This window comes from Cetorhinus maximus, chromosome 2, assembly GCF_964194155.1.
Source record: "Cetorhinus maximus chromosome 2, sCetMax3.hap1.1, whole genome shotgun sequence".
In the NCBI taxonomy this organism is placed as follows: Eukaryota; Metazoa; Chordata; class Chondrichthyes; order Lamniformes; family Cetorhinidae; genus Cetorhinus; species Cetorhinus maximus.
The window spans coordinates 156,685,958-156,708,429 of NC_135880.1; the positions used below are offsets into that span (position 1 = coordinate 156,685,958).

The 22,472-nt window shown below is 43.3% G+C and overlaps 1 protein-coding gene across 16 annotated transcripts in view; it reads left to right on the forward strand.

Moving 5' to 3' along the window:
- The window catches only part of mpdz (multiple PDZ domain crumbs cell polarity complex component), a 420,746-nt gene that overhangs the window by 224,074 nt on the left and 174,200 nt on the right, over window positions 1-22,472 (forward strand). For all 16 annotated transcript variants that reach the window (XM_078570536.1, XM_078570535.1, XM_078570542.1 and 13 more), the window contains 2 exons: window positions 12,590-12,788; window positions 16,331-16,372. In XM_078570536.1, the coding sequence (XP_078426662.1) occupies window positions 12,590-12,788; window positions 16,331-16,372 (241 nt within the window). The remainder of the gene's footprint in view (window positions 1-12,589; window positions 12,789-16,330; window positions 16,373-22,472) is intronic.

The following is a 22,472-nucleotide window of genomic DNA, read 5'->3' on the forward strand; positions in this document are numbered from 1 at the left end:
CTAGTTTCTTTTTTCCCTTTTTTGGCTGACGTAGACACAATGGGCTGAATGGCCTCTTTCTGCACAGTAACTTTTCTATGGCTCTTTAAATATGATTTAATACCCACATTATATTCTGAATTACATGTAAGTTAAAGAAAACCAGAACTGTCCATTTTGAGATAAAAACAGAAAATGTTGGAAAAATTCATGAGGTCTGACCACATCTGCGGAGCGAAAAACAGAGTTAATGTTTCAAGTCCAATATGACTTCTTCGGTACCAACCACTGCACAGACCTTGTAGAGACAAAATCCTGTCTTTGCATTGAGGATATCCTTCGTCGTGTTGTGTGGCACTACCACCTTGATAAATGGGAAAGACATTGAACAGGTATAGTAACTCAAAACTGAACATCCATGAGGCGCTGTGAGCCATCAGCAGCCGCAGAATTGTGTACAACTACAACCTGTAACTCAATGTCTGGCATATCCCCCACTCCACCATTACCATCAAGCCTAGGGATCAAACCTGGTTCAATGAAGAGTGCAGAAGGGCATACCAGCAATAGTACTAAAGACTTGTGCTCCAGAGCTAGCTGGAACTCACCAAGGCTCCTTTGACAGCACCTTCCAAACCCGCGACCTTACCACCTAGAAGGACAAGGGCAGCAGATGCATGGGAACACCACCACCTGCAAGTTCCCCTCCAAGGCACACATCCTCCTGACTGTATTTTTGTTCATTCACTGTCACTGGTCAAAATCCTGGAACTCTCTCCCTATCAGCATTGTGGATACTTACACCACATGAATTGATATGGCTTAAGAAGGCGGCTCACCACCAGCTTCTCAATGACAATTAGGGATAGGCAATAAATGCTTCCCTAGCCAGCGTTGCCCATGTCCTGTAAAAGGAAAATAAACAAAATGCGCAGCCTGCCTGTGGCTCTGCTGAAATATGGGCATCAACACATAGGAGCATTCGTAAAAGGAAGATAAAGAATTTGTAATTGCATTTGATTAACAGGGTTACTGTGTTACATTTCTGTTTCATATCTATGCATCATGACATTTAATTCACCACTCTGTCTTGCCAACTTTTACCTGCCACTTGCCAAGTGGCCTTCTGCCTTTTGAAAAATGAAAGGACAATAGTTAGCGATGAACAGTGGGTATCTGTCAAAGGGTTGGATTTTTGATTGCCTGACTGCTTTTGCTGAGGCTGGGGATGCTCATTGGGTTCAGAATTTGTGTGCCAGATAGCTACACTGTCTCAGTTTAAGTGGTGTGCCTAAATCAGACCGTCCCTGGCCTTCCTGGAGGTCTTCTACACGGCTACTTATGTCGTTACCATAACAAGTTCTTCTCCTCCTCCTCCTCCCGGAGCTTCAATCCTCGCTGCAGTACAATGTTGTGCAAGGCGCAGCAGATCACTATCATTCTGGATACCCTGACTGATGCTTACTGAAGGGTGTCCCAATCCATCCACACACCCAAAACGCATCTTTGGCATCCTGATTGCTTGCTCTATAACAGCTCTCGTGGTAAGGTGGTTTCTGTTTCTGTTTCTGAACCATTCCTCAGCGTCATTGTCTGGGCCGCGCAAGTGTCTTCAGCCATGTCCTCAGAGGGTAACCCTTGTTTCCAAGGAGTCATCTACTAACTTTGTTTCAAGTTGTCAGTACCTCTTGGAAGCTTGATATGAGACATCATGGCAGCTCCCTGGGAATTTTGCACAGGCAGGAATGATGATCTTTGGGGTTGTAGACAAATGGAACATGAGTGGAAGCCCATTTTGTTGAAGACTCTAGAATGATTTAGGGGGTGCCTTGATTGCCACATGTGTGTAGTTGATGATTCCCTGGACCAGAGAGAAGCCCGCCAGAGCAGCAAAGCCTAGGATCCGTTCACTCTGACTGCCCTAGTTAGGTGAGAATATCCCCTGCATATCTCTGGAAGAAGTCGGAGGTGAAGAAATTCAGGGATGTGGTGATTCTGACAACTACTGGCAATGCATGTCCAGTTGATCACCTTGGCAGGAAGTCCTCTTCCAGCCAAATTCAGTGACCAGTTAATGGGAACAGCTGCATCCTGAAGCACTGTTGCTCAGTCAGTTCAGGACACGTTCATCCCCTCCTGTGGACTTATGAACTAGGAGCAGGAATATGCCACTTGGCTCTTTGAGCCTTCTCCACCATTCAATAAGATCATGGCTGATCTGACTGTAACCTCCCGCCTACCTGTGATAATCTTTCACCCCAATGTTTATCAAGAATCTATCTACCTCTCCCTTGAAAACATTCAAAGACTCTACTTCCACAGCCTTTTGAGGAAAGGAGTTCCAAAGACTCACTACCCTCTGAGAGAAAAAAAAAATCTTCTCATCTCTGTCTTAAATGGACGATCCCATATTTTTAAACATTGACCCCTAGTTCTGGATTCTCCCACAAGAAGAAACAGCCTCTCCACATCCACCCTGTCAAGGTTCCTCAGGATCTTGCATGTTTCAAACAAGTCGCCTTTTACTTTTCTAAACTCCAGCGGATACAAGCCTAGTCTGTCCAATCTTTCCTCAAGACAAACTTCCCATTCCTAGTATTAGTTTAGTAAATCTTCTCTGAACTGCTTCAGCAGGGATGATCCCCCCAGTGTTCTTTTCGATATTTATTCTTCACTCAACATATATAAAAAAAGATTATCTGATCATTATCACATTGCTGTTTATGGGAGCTTGCTGAATGCAAATTGGCTGCTGCATTTCCCACATTACAACAGTGGCTAAAAATACATCATTGGCTGTAAAGCACTTTAAGACATCTGATAAAAACACCATATAAATGCACATCTGTCTGTTTCCTCCATAAACTTCTTGTCATCCAAAGCTGCGCTGTCCGTGTCCTAAGTCACTCCACATCCAGATTACCCATTACCTCCATGCCTGCTGGCCTACGTTGGCTCCTAGTCAAGCTCAATTTTTCAAGTCCCTCAATGGCTTCGCCTTTTCCTATCTCTGTAATCTCCTATAGCCCCACAATCCCTAAGGTATTTGCGTTCAACTAATTCTGGCTCCTTGAGCAGCCTGGATTTTAATTGCTCTACCATTGATTGCCAGGCCCTCAGCTGCCTTGCCCCTATCTCCTGAAATGCCCTTCCTAAACCTCTCCTCCCCTCTACCTCACTTTCCTCCTTTAAGATGCTCAATAAAACCTATCTCTTTGATCGAGCTTTTGGCCATCTGTCCTAATAACACCTTGTGTGTCTCAATGTCAAATCTGTTTTATAATGCTCCTATTAAAATTGCTGCATAAATATAAATTGTTTTCCCAGTCACTGGGTAGAAATGGTTTGGCTGGGCTTCCCTTGTGGCTGTATGCAGAATGACAATAGAGACAAAGAAGGGTTTTTACATCAGAGTGTGAGGGCATGCTTTAGTCACCAGGGCAGTGGTATTGAGCAAATTATTGGGGCTGCGAGCTGACAGATCTCTAGGACTGGATGGACTTCACCCTAAGGTCTTGAAAGAACTGGCTAGTGAGATAGTTGATGCAGTGGTTTTAATTTTCCAAAATCCCCTAGATTCGGGGAAGGTCCCATTAGATTGGAAAAAAGCAAATATAACTCCTTTATTCAGAAAGGGAGGGAGACAGAAAACAGGAAACTATAGGCCAGTTAGCCTAACATTTGTCATAGGGAAAATGTTAGCTACTATTAAAGATGTAATAGCAGGGCACTTAGAAAAATTAATGGCAATCAGGCAGAGTCAACGTGGTTTTGCAGAAGGGAAATCATGTTTAACTAATTTATTGGAGTCCTTTGAAGGAGTCACGTGCTCGGGATAAAGGGGAACTGGTGGATGTACTATATTTAGAGTTCCAGAAAGCATTTGATAATGTGCCACATCAAAGGTTATTGTAGAAAATAAACGCTCATGGCGTAGGGGGTAACATATTGGCATGTATAGAAGATTGGCTAGCTAACAGGAAGCAGAGAGTTGGCATAAATGGGTCTTTTTCTGGTTGGCAGGATGTGACGAGTAGTGTGCCACAGGAATCAGTGCTGGGGCCTCAACTTTCTACAATTTATATAACTGACTTGGATGAAGGGACCGAAGGAGTGGTTGTTAAATTTGCTGATGACACAAAAATAGGTAGGAAAGTAAATTGTGAAGAGGGCATAAGGAGGCTACAAAGTGACAAAGATAGGTAAAATGAGTGGACAAAGATCTGGCAAATAGAGTATAATGTGGGCAAATGTGAAATCGTTCATTTTGGCAAGAAGAATAAAAAAGCTTATTATCTAAATGGTGAGAGATTTCAGAGCTCTGAGATTCACAGGGGTCTGGGGGTCTCAGTGCATGAATCACAAAAGGTAAGTATGCAGGTACAGCAGACAATTAGGAAAGCTAATAGAATGTTATAATATATTGTGAAGGGAATTGATTACAAAAGTAGGGAGGTTATGCTTCAGTTGTACAGGGCATTGATGAGACCACATCTGGAGTACTGTGTACAGTACTGGTCTACTTATTTAAAGAAAGATATAAATGCATTGGAAGCAATTCAGAGAAGGTTCACTAGACTAACACCAGGAATGGGCGGGTTGTCTTATGAGGAAAGGCTGGACAAGTTAGGCTTGTATCCACTTGAATTTAGATGAGTAAGAGGCGACTTAATTGAAACCTTTAAGACCCTGAGGGGTCTTGACAGGGTTGATGTGGAGAGGATGTTTCCTCTTGTGGCAGAATCTAGAACTAGGGGTTACTGTTTGAAAATGAGGGGTCACCAATTTAAGACGGAGATAAAAAGAATTATTTTCTCTGAGGGTTGAGAGTCTTTGGAACTCTCTTCTTGAAAAGGAGGTAGAAGCAGAGTCTTTGAATATTTTTAAGGTAGAGCTAGATAGATTATTGATTAACAAGGGGGTGAAAGGTTATCAGGGGTAGGCAGGAATGTGGGGTTGAGGTTACATTGAGATCAGCCATAATCTTATTGAATGGCAGAGCAAGTTCGAGGGACTGAGTGGCCTACTGCTGCTCCTAATTTGTATGTTCATAGTCAGTCTCAAAGAGTAATGCACTCTGATTTGTTAGAATTTTTTTAATGATGGCATCTATTGTATTATGCAGAAATATAACACATTCTGCCAATACAAACTGCACTGAATTATGTTGATCGAATCATAATTTGCACAGTATATTTACTTTTATAAAATAAAAGCAGCTTAGACATCCTTGTCAGGTCTCACCTAAATGTGAGTTTGGTCTGGATTTGAAAAACATTGAAGATTTGACTAAGATTGTTACATTCCTGGATTATGCTATTGTGTAAGTAGATGTTGAGCAGTACGGATGCAGCCTTATACATAATTGAGTAGAGTTTCCGTTAGGCAATTCACCTGAGATCGGCCAAACTAGCACAAAAAATAATCACAGAGTTACAACTGCAAATTACATTCAGCGCAAATTGAGTTTGAGCAATCTTTTGCTGGAAGCCAGTCCAGCAGTCTACAAAACTGGCCATATCTCCAGATCTAATTAATTACCACGACAAGTTTCAACTCATTACGCCCATTTGCGGCCCTTTGAGGAAGCTTTTAAAATTAAGCAGGCTTCTTTTAGGTGCAAGAGCACTAATGACTAATGGACAGACCTTTTAAAAACGGTTAAATATTAAAATATATGTAGCTTATGCTGGTAATGGCTACTGTATGCCAATAAAACTAGCAAATTGTTCTGTGGAATTTTTAAAAGTTATTTTTAAATAATTAAAACTTGGTTATTCACAGGTGGTGGACTGGACACTTGGATTAAAAATGCTTATATTTTTGTGATAAATCCATTTTTCACCAGGTTAGCACTCCTAAATACAGCAAGGAATGTTTTTTAATGCAAAATAAAAAATGAAATTCTAAACAATGCCCGATTGGACTAGCTCATGTTTTTACGTGTGTGATTAGAGATAAGTTTGAGTGGAACTGTAAAATCTCGCACAATTTGCAACAAATTGCTGTTTGCTCCCAAAGCAGAAACTCTACCCCAGGATGCTCAGTTCACTTATGGGAGTTACTGTCACTGCTGTTCCCAAGAAAATATCTAAAGCAAGGCCTTGAACCTGTAACATCACAGAGGAAAAAAGTTAAAAAAAAACCCTTGTGAAGGAATTATGAAGGGAATTCCTATTTTAAAAAAAGAATCACATATAAATTTGGAGCAAACAGTAACCTGTTCTCATTAGATATTTTTGTAAATTGTCTGGAAGGTTGAGTTGTTACTTCTTACAACAATGGTTACTGTTCCAACTAGCATACTTTAAAAATTGAGTTTTCAGATTTGCAAGGAAAGGATAGAAACCAAGTAAATTCCTATCAAATATTGTTTTGATTTCGCCCCTTTTTTTTCAATGTACAACCTTAAAAATGAGCTATGTAGTTAAGAAAGGAGTTGAAAATCCATGTTTTGCTATCAACAAACACTGGTTTCAGTTCTTTTGGAACTAATGGAATGTTGGCAAAGGAAGCCACAACAATTAGTAATTAATGTCAGATTGGTTCCTTAAGATTTATAATTACCTTTTTTGGGGGACCTGAGAAATTTCAGAGCTTTTCTCTTGAAATGTGCTTTGTGGTTTTGCTCAGGAAATTAAATCTACTGGAGGAAGCACAATTATAAAAGTCTATTGGAACGAATGGCTTTTGGTATGTTAAATTTTTTTTAAAATTCATTTTTATGGGATATGGGCTTCGCTGGCTAGGCCAGCATTTATTGCCCACTCCTAATTGCTCTTGAGAAGGTGGTGGTGAGCTGCCTTCTTGCACCACTGCAGCCCATGTGGTGTAGGTGCACCCACAGTGCTGTTAGGGAGGAAGTTCTAGGATTTTGACCAAGCGACAGTGAAGAAATGGTGATATATTTCCAAGTCAGGATAGTGAGTGGCTTGGAGGGGAACTTACAGGTGGTGGTGTTCCCATGTATCTGCTGCCCTTGTTCTTCTAGATGGTAGCAGTCATGGGTTTAGAAGGTGCTGCCTAAGGAACCTTGGTGAGTATCTGCAGTGCATCTTGTAGATGGTACACACTGCTGCCACTGTTCGTTGGTGATGGAGGGAGTGCATGTTTGTGGAAGGGTGCCAATCAAACGGGCAGCTTTGTCCTGGATGGTGTGAAGCTTTTTGAGTGTTGTTGGAGCTGCACTCATCCTGGAAAATGGGGAGTATTCCATCATACTCCTGACTTGTTCCTTGTAGATGGTGGATAGGCTTTGGGGAGTCAGGAGGTGAGCCACTCGCCACAGGATTCCTAGCCTCTGACCTGATCTTGTAGCCACATTATTTATGTGGCAAGACCAGTTGAGCTTCTGGCCAATGGTAACCCCCCAGGATGTTGATAGTGGGGGACTCAATCATGGTTATCCCATTGAATGTCAAGGTTAATGGTTAGATTCTCTATTGGTGGAGATGGTTATTGCCTGGCACTTGTGTGGCACGAATGTTACTTGCCACTTGTCAGCCCAAACCTGGATATTATCCATGTCTTGCTGCATTTGGACATGAACTGCTTCAGCATCTGAGGAGTCGCGAATGGTGCTGAACATTGTGCAATCATCAGCAAACATCCCCACTTCTGACCTTATGATGGAAGGAAGGTCATTAATGAAGCAGCTGAGGATGGTTGGGCCGAGGACACACCCCTGAAGAACTCCTGCAGTGATGTCCTGGAACTGAGATGATTGATCTCCAAAAACCACAACCATCTTCCTTTGTACTAGGTAAGACTTTAGCCAGCGGAGAGCTTCTCCCTGATTCCCATTGACTCCAGTTTTGCTAGGACTCCTTGATGCCACACTCGGCCAAATGCTGCCTTGATGTCAAGGGCAGTCATTCTCACCTCACCTCTGGAGTTCGGCACTCTTGTCCATGTATCCCATGGCTGTAATGAGGTCAGGGGCTGAGTGGCCTTGCCGGAACCCAAACTAAGCATCAGTGAGCAGGTTATTGCTAAGCAAGTGTGCTTGATAGCTTGATGACCCTTTCCATCACTTTACTGATGATCGAGAGTAGACTGATGGTGCAGTAATTGGCCTGGTTGGATTTGTCCTGCTCTTTGTATACAGGACATACCTGGACAATTTTCCACATTGCCGGGCAGTTTTATGTTGTAGCTTCACCATGTTGATACCTCATTTTTAGGTATGCCTGGTGTTGCTCATAGCATGCCGTCCTGCACTCTGCATTGAACCAGGGTTGATCCCCTGGCTTGGTGGTAATGGTATATTGGGGGATATGCTGGACCATGAGATTACAGATTGTGGTTGAGTACAATTCTCCTGCTGCTGATGGCCCACAGCACATCATGGATGCCCAGCCTTGAGTTGCTCGATGTTTTCAAGATCTATATCATGTAGCACAACAGCAGTGCCAAACAACATGATGGAGGGTATCCACAATGTGAAGACGGGACTTGATCTCCACAATGACTGTGTGATGGTCACTCCTACCGATAATGTCATGGACAGATGCATCTGCAGCAGGCAGGTTGGTGAAGATGAGGTCAAGTATGTTTTTCCCTCTTGTTGATTTCCTCACCACCTAGCAGCTATGCCCTTTAGGACTTGGCCAGCTTGGTCTGCAGTTGTGCTACCGAGCCAGTCTTGGTGATGGACATTGAAGTCCCCCACGCAGAGTACATTCTGCTCCCTTGCCACCCTCAGTGCTTCCTCCAAGTGATGTTCAACATGGAGGAGTACTGATTCATCAGCTGAGGGGGCGTGGTATGTGGTAATCAGCAGGAGGTTTCCTTGCCCATGTTTGACTTCATGCAATAAGACTTCATGGGGGCCGGAGTTAATGTTGAGGACTCCCAGGACAACTCCCTTCCGACTGTATACCACTGTGCCGCTACCTCTGTGGGGTCTGTCCTGCTGGTGGGACAGAAGATATCCAGGGATGGTGATGATGGTGTCTGGGACATGATCTGCAAGGTATGATTCCGTGCATATGACTATGTCAGGCTGTTGCTTGACCAGTCTGTGAGACAGCTCTCCCAATTTTGCCACAAGCCCCCAGCTGTTAGTAAGGAGGACTTTGCAGGGTCCACAGAGCTGGATTTGCCACTGTCGTTTCCGGTGCCTAGGTCGATGCCGGGTGGTCTGCCTGGTTTCACTCCTTTTTATTGACTTTGTACAGGTTTGATATTACTGAGTGGCTTGCTAGGCCCTTTCAGAGTGCATTTAAGAGTCAGCCACATTACTGCAGGCCTGGAGTCACATGTAGGCCATATTAGGTAAGGACGGCAGATTCCTTCCCTAAAGGGCATTAGTGAATCAATTAACAATCGTTTCACGGTCATGATTTGACTTTTAGTTACAAATTTTTATTGAAACCCCTGGTGGGAATCAAACCCGAGTCCTCAGAGCATTACCCCGGGTCTCTGGATTACCAGCCCAGTGACAATACCACTATACCACCACCTCCCCTAAATGATTAATTCTTTGCTTCATATTTTTATGTTGCGCTTTATGTGTGAAGAATTCTCAAAAAAGTGGGACGGGTTGCACCTGAACCAGAATGGGACCAACATCCATGCGGGAAGGTTTGCTAGTGCTGTTGGAGAGGGTTTAAACTAACTTGGCAGGGGAATGGGACCCTGCGAGGAGGTTCAGCACGGGAAGATCCACAGCCAAAGTTAGAAGAGAGAGCAAGTGAGTCTGGAAGGCATAGACATTACAGGCCAGTTAAGGCACAAGGGAGTTTGGCATGGTTGGATGGTATTTATTTTAATGCAAGGAGTCTGATGAATAAGGCAGATGAGTTAAGGGCACAAATTAACACATGGAAGTATGATGTCATTGCTGTCACAGAGACATGGTTAAGAAAGGGGCAGGATTGGCAGCTCAATATTCCAGGATATAGGGTCTTCAGGCGAGATAGGGAAGAAGGTAAAAGAGGAGGGGTATCGCAATATTGGCCAAGGAATCAATTACAGCAATAAGGAGGGATGACATCTTAGAAGGCTCCTCAAATGAAGCCGCATGGATACAACTCAAAAACAAAAAAGGAGCAATCACATTTCTGGGAGTGTACTGTAGGCACCCAAACAGTCAGAGAGAAATAGAAGAGCAGATATGTCGGCAAATTTCAGAGAAGGGTAAAAATGATAGGATAGTAATAGTGGGGAATTTCAACTTCCCCAACATTAACTGGGTTAATCATAGTGTGATAGGTTTAGAGGGAGCGGAATTCTTAAAATGCACCCAGGAGGGCTTTTGAAGCCAGTAGGTAGAAGGTCCTACAAGAGAGGGGGCGGTCCTGGACTTAATTTTAGAGAATGAAGCCGGGCAAGTGGTAGAGCTTTCAATGGGGGAGCATTTTGTAGATAATGATCATAACTCCGTTAGATTCAAGGTTGTTATGGAAAAAGACAAGAATGGGCCAGAAATCAGAGTTCTAAATTGGGGGAAGGCTGATTTTAATAAGATCAGATATGATTTGGCCAGAGTGGATTGGAGCAGCTACTTTTGCGTAAATCGGCGTTAGATCAGTGGGACTCATTCAAGAAGGAAAGAGGGAGAGTACAGGACCAACGTATTCCAGTAAAGATAAAGGTTGGGACCAACAAATCCAGGGGATCTTGGATGTCGAGGGATATACAGGATTGGATAAAGAGATAAAGGGATACAGAGGGCTCAAAACAGCGTAAGTCCTAGAGGAGTATAGAATGTGTAGGGGGTAACTTAAAAAGGAGATTAAGAGAGCAAAAAGGGGGCATGAAAAAACATTGACAGGTAAAACAAAGTACAATCCCAAGTTATTTTACAAGTGCATTAAGAGTAAGAGGACAACTAGGGAAAGAGTAGGGCCCATTAAGGACAATAGTAGTAATTTGTGCGTGGAGCCGGAAGACGTAGGTAGGATTCTAAATTAATACTTTGTGTCGGTGTTCACAAGTGAGAGCGACGATGTGGGTATGGGAATCAGGCAGAGGGACTGTGTTATAATTAAAGAAATTGGCATAGAAAGGGAGGAGATTCTAAGTGGTCTGGCAGGCTTAAAAGTAGATAAATTTCCAGGCCCGGATGAAATGTATCCCAGGCTGCTGAGTGAGGCAAGGGAGGAGATAGCAGGGGCGCTGGCAATAATTTTCAGTACCTCTCTGGCCACAGGAGACGTGCCAGAGGACTGGAGGACAGCCAATGTGGTACCTTTATTGAGGAAGGGATAAACCAGGGAACTACAGGCCAGTCAGTCTAATCTCAGTGGTGGGGAAACTATTGGAAGCAATTCTGAAGGACAGAATTAATCTACACTTGGAGAGGCATGGATTAATCAAGGACAGTCAGCATGGTTTCGTTAAGGGGAGGTCATGTCTGACCAATTTAATTGAATTTTTCGAAGAGTTGACCAGGTGTGTAGATGAGGGCAATGCATTTGACGTAGTCTACTTGGACTTCAGCAAGGTTTTTGATAAGGTCTCGCATGGGAGACTGATAACAAAGGTAAAAGCCCATGGGATCCAAGGCAGTTTGGCAAATTGGATCGAGGATTGGCTGAGTGGCAGGAAGCAGAGGGTGATGGTTGAGCGGTGTTTTTGTGAATGGATGCCTGTGTCCAGTGGGGTTCCACAGGGATCGGTCCCTTGCTGTTTGTGGTATATATAAACAATTTAGACTTGAATGTAGGAGGGTTCATCAGTAAGTTCACTGAAGACACTAAAATTGGTCGGGTGGTAAATAATGAGGAGGATAGCCTTAGATTACAGGAGGATATAGACGGGCTGGTCAGATGAGCTGATCAGTGGCAAATGGAATTTAACCCGGATAAGTGTGAGGTGATGCACTTGGGAATACACGATGAATGGTAAGACCCAGGGAAGTACCGAGGATCAGAGGGACCTTGGTGTGCATGGCCACTGGACCCTTAAGGTAGCGGGACAGGTAGATAAGTTGGTTAAGAAGGCATATGGGATACTCGCCTTTATTAGCCGAGGCATAGAATATAAGAGCAGGGAGGTTATGCTGGAACTGTATAAAACACTGGTTAGGCCACAGCTGGAGTATTGCGTGATGTTCTGGAATCCGTATTATAGGAAGGATATGATTGCACTAGAGAGAGTGCAGAGGAGATTTACCAGTATGTTGCCTGGGCTGGAGAGTTTTAGTTATGAGGAGAGATTGGATAGACTGGGGTTATTTTCCTTGGAGCAGAGGAGACTGAGGGGGGCATGATTGAGGTGTATAAAATTATGAGGGGCATAGAGAGGGTAGACAGGAAGGAACTTTTCCCCTTGGTAGAGGGATCAATAACCAGGGCGCATAGATTTAAGGTAAGCGGCAGGAGGTTTAGAGGGGATGTGAGGAAGAATTTTCTCACTCAGAGGGTGGTGGGAATCTGGAACTCACTGCCTGAAAGGGTGGTAGAGGCAGAAATTCTCATGACATTTGAGAAGTATTTGGATGTGCACTTGCGATGCCATGGCATACAAGGCTATGGGCCTAGTGCTGGAAAATGGGATTAGAATAGTTAGGTACTTGCTTGACCGGCGCAGACTCGATGGGCCGAAGGGCCTTTTTCTGTTCTGTAGACCTTTATGACTCTAAAATACCTTTCTAATTTTGTAGGAATGACTGTGAGTGCCAGTAAGGATGGCTCAGGAATGATGGTGCGTAATATTATTAATGGCGGTTCCATCAGTCGTGATGGCCGAATTGGGGTAGGTGACTGCATCTTAGCAATCAATGGGGAGCCAACTACAGATCTCAACAATGCACAGTCCCGTGCGATGCTTCGAAGACATTCTCTAATTGGACCGGACATAATGTAAGTGACAAAAAATGAAAGTTCAGACAATTAGTAGTGTGATTGGCGATAGACATGTGATTAAGTAAAAAGCTATGAACATTTAAATCCCTCCAGGACAAGGGATATCAAGGAGTTGGGACCAGATACTTAATGTTAAAACCAGTATTTAGGCTGCTTTGACTATGCTTAAAAGTTGCCCAAAAAAAATTTAGTAATCTCTATGATGTGGATTTACCATTTACCAAGGGTCCACAGTCATGTATTCAAGTAGAGTAAGCAGCCAATCATGTTGAATTATTCTCAAAGACCGCAAACTAGAAAGTAAAATGCACCGGGTTATTAACTATTAAGTAAAGTTTCAGAGTGTGAAATAAATGGGGCATATATTTGGGATTAAGGTAGATGCTGGAATATAAATAACATTTTTTAAAAAAATGTTTTTTATTCTAATGGAAAATTTTGACATTCCACAAATATTAAATTAATTTTTCAGCGCCAGTGACACTCTTCAGCAGTAATAATGAACTTAAAACCCCAATTACACCTCATTTCAAGGGTTTTTACAGCAAAACTTACAGCATAAAAGTGTATATTTCTGCCAGATCATTGACTTCTACTTGATTGCAATCTGGGGAACTTTAACAACACATCCTATGGGAAGCCTAGAATCACTGACAGCAACTTCCAGGTTTCTACCTTTAACTTTACATGTATAGGCACTCCAGAAGCTGAAGTCAGTGTCAGTGGAGTAATGACGACGAACATGGGACAGTTTCACTATCATTATTACTGCAAACTCTGGGCCATAGATTAAAGTAAAGTAGTTTGTTTCAATAGTTTTGAAGATTGCATGGAAAGTAATAATAATTCTAACAATAATTTATATTGAAAAACATTTGGAAAGCAAAATGGAACCTTGTGGTCCATTTAGATATATTTCAAAGAAAATTTGATACAATTGGAGAAACTGAAATGTTAAACCACTAAGGCTTGAATTCTGGGTATTTGTATGTGCTTCTTCTAACCAGTGATCTTTGACTATGACTATGTGCTTTGCTCCATAGATTTTTAATTTTATTCCTAGGATTCCATCTCCAGAGTCAGGTGCTCCCTGCCAAATGTTCAACTTGCTGCCTGGGTCACCCTGACTTTTGTATTATAGCCACATCAAGGCAAACACATTCTTAATCAAAGCAATAAAAGCTCTGATTTAACAGTTTCTTCTATACAAAAAACCCTGATCCAAGGATAACTTGGCAAACTAATTGTGCCTTCATGTTGAACGATTTATATCCTTAACTATTTTACTTGGAAAAATGAGAAGGAATTTTAGGCTGTTGATCAAAGAAAATTTTAAGCCTCAACTAAAAATATTGAGAAGTGAATATCTGGAATTCCTTACTTTTAGTTGGAATGTTTGAAATGTTATTACCACAGTAGATTTTGTTACTTTTCAATGTACAACTCTTTTATTTACTTGTTCTCAATGGATGTCCCCAGAAGAACATTATGATTTTTCTCTCCCCTCATTTGGCACAAATTGGATTCACAAGGTTTTGAACTGAGAAAAAGTCAACTAATAGTACTTGTGCAAATGCAACAATCATCTTCATATCTTCATTTTTGAAAACACAATTCTTGCCAATGGATTGGAAGTCAATTCACCCTTTGTTAGTTTATTGCATCTTTGAAATAATTAATATTTTAAACATTTACATAATGTCAGTGGATTTTTTTCTACTTTCATTATATTTCATCTCATATTCACTTATCCAGTGACTGAAACCTCATGTGTATATGTAGTGTAACCTCCATTCGGTGCGATGTTATTTCTAAATGAGGTTGCATCTCATGTTTCTCACAACAAGGAGCTACAATCACGGCACTAAGAATGAGTGTACCCATGATTTTTTTTTCCGTAGTGAATTTGGTCCCCGAGGAATAGAAGGAGTTACTGGGAGAAGCAAAAAACAGCTTCTGATTTTTTGCAAGAAAGGGTTCTGGTAACTTGTATTTTTTGCCAGGCACAGATATTGAGGGTTGAGGATGGAGTTAAATTCAGATTAGGCACAATCTAATTGAAATGTGGAGCAAATTTGAGGGACTGAATGGCCTACTACTGTTCTTAGAACAGCGAAAAGGGATAACTCTTTTACATGGGGCAATTGATTCCACTTGCTGGAGGGTCAGTAACTAGAAGACACAGATTTAACAAGTGAAGAAGGCACTCAATAGAGTGCATACCTCTGCCACGCTGTGTTAACTCAACATTATTACAATTATGCAGCTCTTCCTTGAGGCTTTTCCCTGCCTGGTTGATGGTCTCCAATTACAAACCTGAAAAATTAAATATTTTCATTATGAGCTTCCATCTCACTGAGGACGCTTCATGCCAATCCACATAGAGGAGCCTGCTCTGAAAACTCTGCTCACATTTTGACAACTGACAAATTCCACCACAACAGTTGAGACAATCCACAATCAACAATATTCTAAACCAAACAATCCACAACAAAGAAAAAGTCAATTCCTCCAATTCCCAATGTGAATTGTTCCTATAAAAAATTCTAGGATCTGGACCTGGATCCGCATCTTCACTAAAAACTGTCCAGTTCTTCCTTGGGACATAGACTGTCTGTACACCAAGTTTCGTTGAAATCCGCCCATTAGTTTTTGAAATATATCGTTAACAGAAAAACAGACTAACGGGTGAAAACAGGAGGTGATAAGGCTAGCAAAAAAGCTGGAGATAGATTGGGGGAATTTTTATTTTGCTCAGTAAATTATGATCTGTAATGCATTGCCTGAAGGGGTGGTGGAAGCAGATGCAATAATACAGGTATAGTTTTCCAAAACTGGCAACCTTGGGACTCAGTCTGTGCCAGATTCCGAATCTTGCCGGTTTTCGGGCTGGGTCAGGTCGGGTGGTTCAGGCTGGGTCAGGTTGAGCCGATTGGGTCAAGAGTCGCTCAGGCCACTTGGAGCACGGGAAAAACCGGCGCGCAAAGCCAATCACCAGTCCTGAGTGCCACCGTGCCAATGCAGCACCTTGCCACACAAGCTGGTAATTTTAAAATGGTTATTTTACTAATTTAATAAGAATATTTAATATGCCATTTTCAGCTTAAAAAAATGTCCAGTTTTCGGAAAACTCCGGTTTTTGGATAGCCGGATTTGAGACACCTAACCTGTAACTTTCAAAAGGGAAAAGGATACATACTTAAAAAGGAAAAGAATTGCAGGACTGGGAGATAAAGGAGGGGAATGGTGCTAATTGGATAGCTATTTACAGCACAAGCACATTGACAAAATGGACGTATCCTGTCCTCTATGATTCTCTATATAAAACTATGAAATGAAATGGATTTGTTTTTAGTATGTATGGCATTAACCAGACTAAGTAAATTTTAAGTGCAGACAAAGCACGCCATTATTTTCATGTATGTATTATTAGTTCATATCTAGACTTTATTTAATGTGTGTGCATCTTTCATGAAATTAGCGCAAGGTATGTGGCTCTAGTGTAAAAGATGCTGCGTCATATGCTTTTCACATTCTAGATCTCCTTGTGCACCTGGTGATGAGCAATCCCCTTTTTATGTGTGAGTATTAGTGTGTTTTAAAAAACTGCTGTGAGCATGTAGATCATGAAAGTCAATACAATGATAAATTATGTCTTATTAATAAACACGGCATGCTTTAATCATGTTTGTTTCACTTGTGAGCTTTATCCAGATACATGTAGTTTCAATCTTACAGTTCCAGCTAAATTACTTCACATTCAAAATCAGATTATTCAATACAGATTTAAAAGATAGTGTATCGTTGAGTCAGATGAGGGTAATATGTTTGTCTGCTTCATAGCTACAAAGGCTCAGGACCCCAAAACTTTGCCATTTGGAGTATTTTGAAATATGCCCTGCCATGCATCTACTGGGATTCTGCACAGATGACCTGGTAGATTTCCCCAGATTAATCAGTGATTTCTTGATTCCCATAAAGGGCATTGATTTAAAAAAAACTATTTTAATTGCATCCTCTTTGGGGGTTCAAGCCATCTTGTGCCCTGTCTAAGCTACTTCCCACTGTCATCAGGTGTATAAATCAAAATACTCTAGATCCTGGAAATATGAAAATAAACTATCTCTGCCAACCATTTCCTAGGTGTCACTGACTTTCAAGGTTGCCGAAACTCAGTGCGTCCCCAACTTAGGAAGTCTCTAAAATATGGTCTGGCCATAGTTTATCTGACATCAAAGGAAGTTTAGCATTAGTCCCTACTGGGAGTATTTGGAATGACACTGGCAATGTTCAACTGCAAATCCAATGAATACCTTTCCTTTAAAAGCTTAACCATTTTATGAAACAGATAATTTTGAGTACTATAATGTAGTGGTTATGTTGAATTACTAATCCAGAGGATGTAATTTCAAATTCCACCATGAAAATTTAAACTTGGTTTTTTAAAAATCCAGAAATTAAAAATAAAACTGACAGTACAGGTGACTATGAAGCTGGACAATAATGTTGGCCATGGTAGCACTGCAAAATTCTGAGAATGAATTCAAACAGTGCATAAGCTTTTGCAGACATATCCTTGAAAACACAAAATCCTGCATTTGGTACTTTCATGTGTCAGGAAATGATTTAATGCTTGAAGTTACTTTTCTGTGTGTCAAAAGGAAAGGGCATGCTCTTCCATTCCATTATTTTGCCTACGCATATCTTTATTGAACATAAGGAGGGCAGAAAGTGGGTAGATTTTATTACCCCTGAGCAATGTCAATTCCTTTTTTCCTATGACACTGAATGGAGCTTTAGCAGCAATATCCTGCCTTTAAAATGTCTGATACTTTGGTGCCAGTCATGTGATATCATAAACTTACAATTCCAAATCACTAACGCTTCTGTTACATTGTTCACATTAAATTATGTCCTCTCACCAGCATGCTTATCATCTCTGACCTTCCTCTCACCCAACTCCACCCAAAAAGCTTGAAGTAGTATCAGATATCAATATCCTGTAGCATAAACTCACGGACTTTCTTATCTTTGTCATTTGGAGTCTTCAACTATTTCAGTTATTGTATCAATCTTCCAATGATAGCTGTCCCTTCCAACTCCATCCTGACTTGTGCTGCTTATTTTAAATTTTCTCCTTATGTAGCGTAGCTATGCAGCTGGGCTAATTTTAAATTGCACTGGAAGCATGGGTTGGAGTAAGGATTTGAAAGGTATGTTTCTAATTAAATCTCTCAATGCTGAATTAGCAGGGCAATAGCTACTAAGAGTGTGCTGATGTTAATGGTTACTTCGCTAGAATGGAAATGAAACGAGCTAATGCTGAAGGATAAAAACAAAAAGCTAAAAGCTACTGCGGATGCTGGAAATCCAAAACAAAACAAAAACAGAATTACCTGGAAAAACTCAGCAAGTCTGGCAGCATCGGCGGAGAAGAAATCAGTCAACGTTTCGAGCCTCCATGGCCCTTCGGCAGAACTGCAGCATAGTTTCAACAAGGGAGAAATATAAATTGGTTTAAGGTGGGTGGGGGGCGGGGGGGAAGAGACACATTGAGGGTGTGGTGTGAGCAGATAATAATCAAAAGATGTCACAGACAAAAGGGTCAAAGAGGTGTTGAAGGTGGTGGTCTTTAGAGCACCACCTTCAACACCTCTTTGACCCTTTTGTCTGTGACATCTTTTGATTATTATCTGCTCACACCACACCCTCAATGTGTCTCTTCCCCCCCGCCCCTCACCCACCTTAAACCAATTTATATTTCTCCCTTGTTGAAACTATGCTGCAGTTCTGCCGAAGGGCCATGGAGGCTCGAAACGTTGACTGATTTCTTCTCCGCCGATGCTGCCAGACTTGCTGAGTTTTTCCAGGTAATTTTGTTTTTGTTTTGTAATGCTGAAGGAAGTTGTTTTACTCAAAACTTATTTTTCCCCTCACCCACCTACTTCTAGTCCAGCCTGGGTATACATTTTTGTCATCAATTTAAAAAAAAAATCAGCCAGGTTATGCTGATGAGCCAAAGGCCAGCAGTGTCCTGAATTATGCTGATGAGCTAAGGCCAGCAATGTCCTGACCCCAGGAGTTTATAGGACTTGGCTTGGTTTTCTCCACATTATGATTTCCTAGTTTAAATTAAAGTGTTCTCTCATTTTATCCACTAACAAATTAACCAAATAGACACAGTGGCCAGAATTTAATGTCAGTTTTGGGCACACGGCTGACCTGGAAGGATGTTAAATTGCGCATGATGACGTCGGGTGCGCATCCTGACATCATGGTACACGTGCGATAGTATAGTCGGCGGGCATGCACAGGAGTCGGCAGCACGCCTGCTGACATCTAATTAGCCACTTGAGGCAATTAAAAGGGCAATTGATTTGAATTTTACGTTGCCCTGCAATTTTCTGTTTGCACACGGGCAGGTGGCCATCCTGCTTTTTCACTTTATTCGTCCAAGGGGGGCAGGAACATTGGCTGTGTGAGTTATGTGTTCAATTTACAGGTGAGAGTTTGCTGTTGCTTTATTTCTGAGATTTCAGACCTTTTCCTCTGGTTTCTTCTGAAATATTTGTTTTGTTAGCCTTGTTCTGAGGATCCTTTTGTTTTGGCAACTCTGTTGGAGCATTTCTGCCCAGTGGAGCCTTCAGTGCACGGGGCATTGCCATCTGCATCTCAGCTGATGAGGTTTGAGTACTCTGCTGGGGTCACCTCCTCCTCTGAGGAAGAGAGGGGCAGAAGAGAGAGGAGGCCAGGTGTCCACAGGCAGCATCACAGGCCTGATCACCTGTGGGAGAGGCGTAGGCACGGGGGAGGTGGGTGGGTGGGTGCAGGGACAGCAAGGTGACGGGAGTGCAGCAGACGCCACTATCCTGCTGCACAGGCAGCAATCCAGCTACCTCAACATGTCTGAGGTCTAGTAGCGCAGGGACTCTGTCTCTCAAAGGACACCGTGACATCATTATACCATATGATTGGGCCGGAGATCACCTCCAACTGTGTGGTGGGCACCCAATGCCAGTGGCTCTGAAGATCACAGTATCCCTCAATGTTTATGCATCCAGTTCTTTCCAGGAGTTAGTGGAGGATCTGTGTGGAGTGTCAGCTGTCCATAGCTATGTCAAACTCGTAACTGACACTCTGTTCAGATGGGTCCTCACATTCATTCATTACCAGACAGACCAAGCTAGCCAGGCTGAGTGAGCCAGAGGCTTTGCAGCTATTGCTGGGTTTCCCCCGCATCCAGGGTGCCATAGACTGCACTTGTGGCCATCCAGGCACCAGCGGGTCAGCCAGGTGCCATCTATGAATCGGAAGGGTTACCATTCCATGAACGTGCAGATAGTATGCGACCATAAGACCCAGATTGCAAATCTGTATAAGGTATCCTGGCAGCCCATGATGCATACACACTGCGACACTCCCAGGTGCAAAGGCTGTTCATGGCTCCAGCTTGGCTGGATGGTTGGTTGCTGGGTGACAAAGGATATCCGTTCAAAAGGTGGCTCATGGTGCCACTCCGTCACCCTAGGACAGAGGCAGAAGAGAGATATAGTTGGAGTCATGCCTCCACAAGGGCAGTGGTTGAGAGGACAATAGAGTTACTGAAGATGAGGTTCCGATGCCTGGACAATTCCAGGGGTTCCCTGCAATATTCTCCAGAGCATGTGTCACCTTTCATCATGGTCTGCTTTGTTCTGCACAATCTGGCACTGGCAAGGGGGGACCCACTCGAGGATGAGAATACCGAGGCAGCTCCACACGCCTCAGAGGAAGACTGCAGATGCAAAAGATGAGGAGTCCAGGTAGGCACAGGGTGAGGACGAGGAGGCAGACTTGATGAACGTTCAGGGAGGCAGGGACACCAGGGAGGCCTTGATTCAATGTTCCTTCAGCTAGGCTGCCAAGGCTTGGCTTCCATCTCAGTGCAAAGGCACTGCCTCCATCACACACATTTCTGAGAAGGCAATGTCATGACCCCAATGACGCCTCACAACCTCTGTAATAAAGTTTGCTGTCCCTGCCATATGTCATAAGGCACTGATGAGGCCTGCAACTATGGAAAACATGAGGGATGCTGAGGGCATTGAAACAAAATCTTGCTTTATATCTTTACCAAAGTTTCAAACAAGGAACAAAACATTAATATGGTTGCCAAAGTCACACAATAACAATAAATAGCAGCGATGAAATGCACGCGTGTCCCCCGTGAAAACCCCATCCTGTGCTCACAATGCCTTAAACTTATGCTTGTGAGTGCTACGTCTCAGCGCTTTACTCTTGCTGGCAGTGGCATTGGAAGCAGGTTGCTGACTTTGCTGTTGTATCGGCCCTGATGACCTTAGTGGTCATCCTCTGGCTGGTGGGGCCTGAGCAGGCTCCACTTGGGAGGATCGCATTCCTCAGTCGTTGCGGCCTCAGAAGATGCCATCATCAGTGGCAGATGGGTGGAGGAGCACCGTAAGAGGAGCCCACAGAGACGACAGGCAGCTCGTCCACCAGCATGAGGTCGGTCTGGACCTCCCTGCTTGCCATTGATGGACAGGCACCTAGCAGAGAGACTAGGTGCCTCATCCATTTCTCATACTCACAGTGACCTTCTGAGGTCAGAGCTGGTGAGTGGGCTTGCAGGTCCGAAAGTGACCCCAGGAGGCCATGTTTCTGTTTCTGAAGCTGCCTCTCCATGAGAATCACCACTCTCTCAATGGAGGAGGCTATGCATTTGGTGCTTAGGGTCAACACAGTGCTCAAGCTCCGCATGGACTCCTCCATGACATATACTATGGCATGCAGACCCTCAGGGATCTCTGCCAAATCTTCCTGTGCATCCTGCTGGACACCCAGCATCTGCCGTCTGATGGACACCCATCATCTGCCTCAGACTCAGCATGGTCCTGGTCTCCAGCAGTCCTCTGACTGCCAGCATCCTGGGCATTCTCTGCCTCCGACAGCTGCTATGCGAGTGTGATGTGCCCTCACCTCAGTGCACTCCAAACAGAGCCGACGCTCCATAGCCCAACAGTGTGCGTGTATCTGCGGTGGTGCTTGGTACAGAGAGTGGATGTGATGCAGGTGCATCGCTCAGCAGTTCCTCTTCGGGTGTCTTGTGTGGGTCCTCCGGGTCAGCTGCATGCCATGAGGATGGCGCCTCTGAGGGAGAAACAGAATACATCAGTTAAGAACATCACCACTAATGTCTGTGCAAGTATGACGTTTCCTTGCCAAAGCAGACACATGCCTCACTGTGGCACTGTGAGTGGCCAAGTAATGGGTACTCTGGATTTGAAAATCTCATTGGAAATGCCACAATCCTGCCCTTCTTGCACACTTCCCCAGTCTCTCATCTGCCTACTGCACTCTTAACAACCCCTGCCTCTCTGAGACCTGAGGGCCTTGCTCCTCGCTCGCATTCCATGTCCAGGGCGTCCATCTCAAACCTGGACAGGACCTGGATGTTGGACATCCCACCATCTGTTTGTGTGCGCTCCAGTGTGTTATGGCTTCTCTTCTGAATGTAAGCAAGTGTATTCATTCGTCCATCCTCTACCTGCAACACTATTCCTGCCTTGCGACCCAACCGCCCCCTCCGCCCTCCTGGAGAGCCAGCTTGAGGTGCCCATCAGATTGACATTCCTCACCTTTAGCAAACACAGCGAAATGTGCCATTTGGCACTATGCATCTCA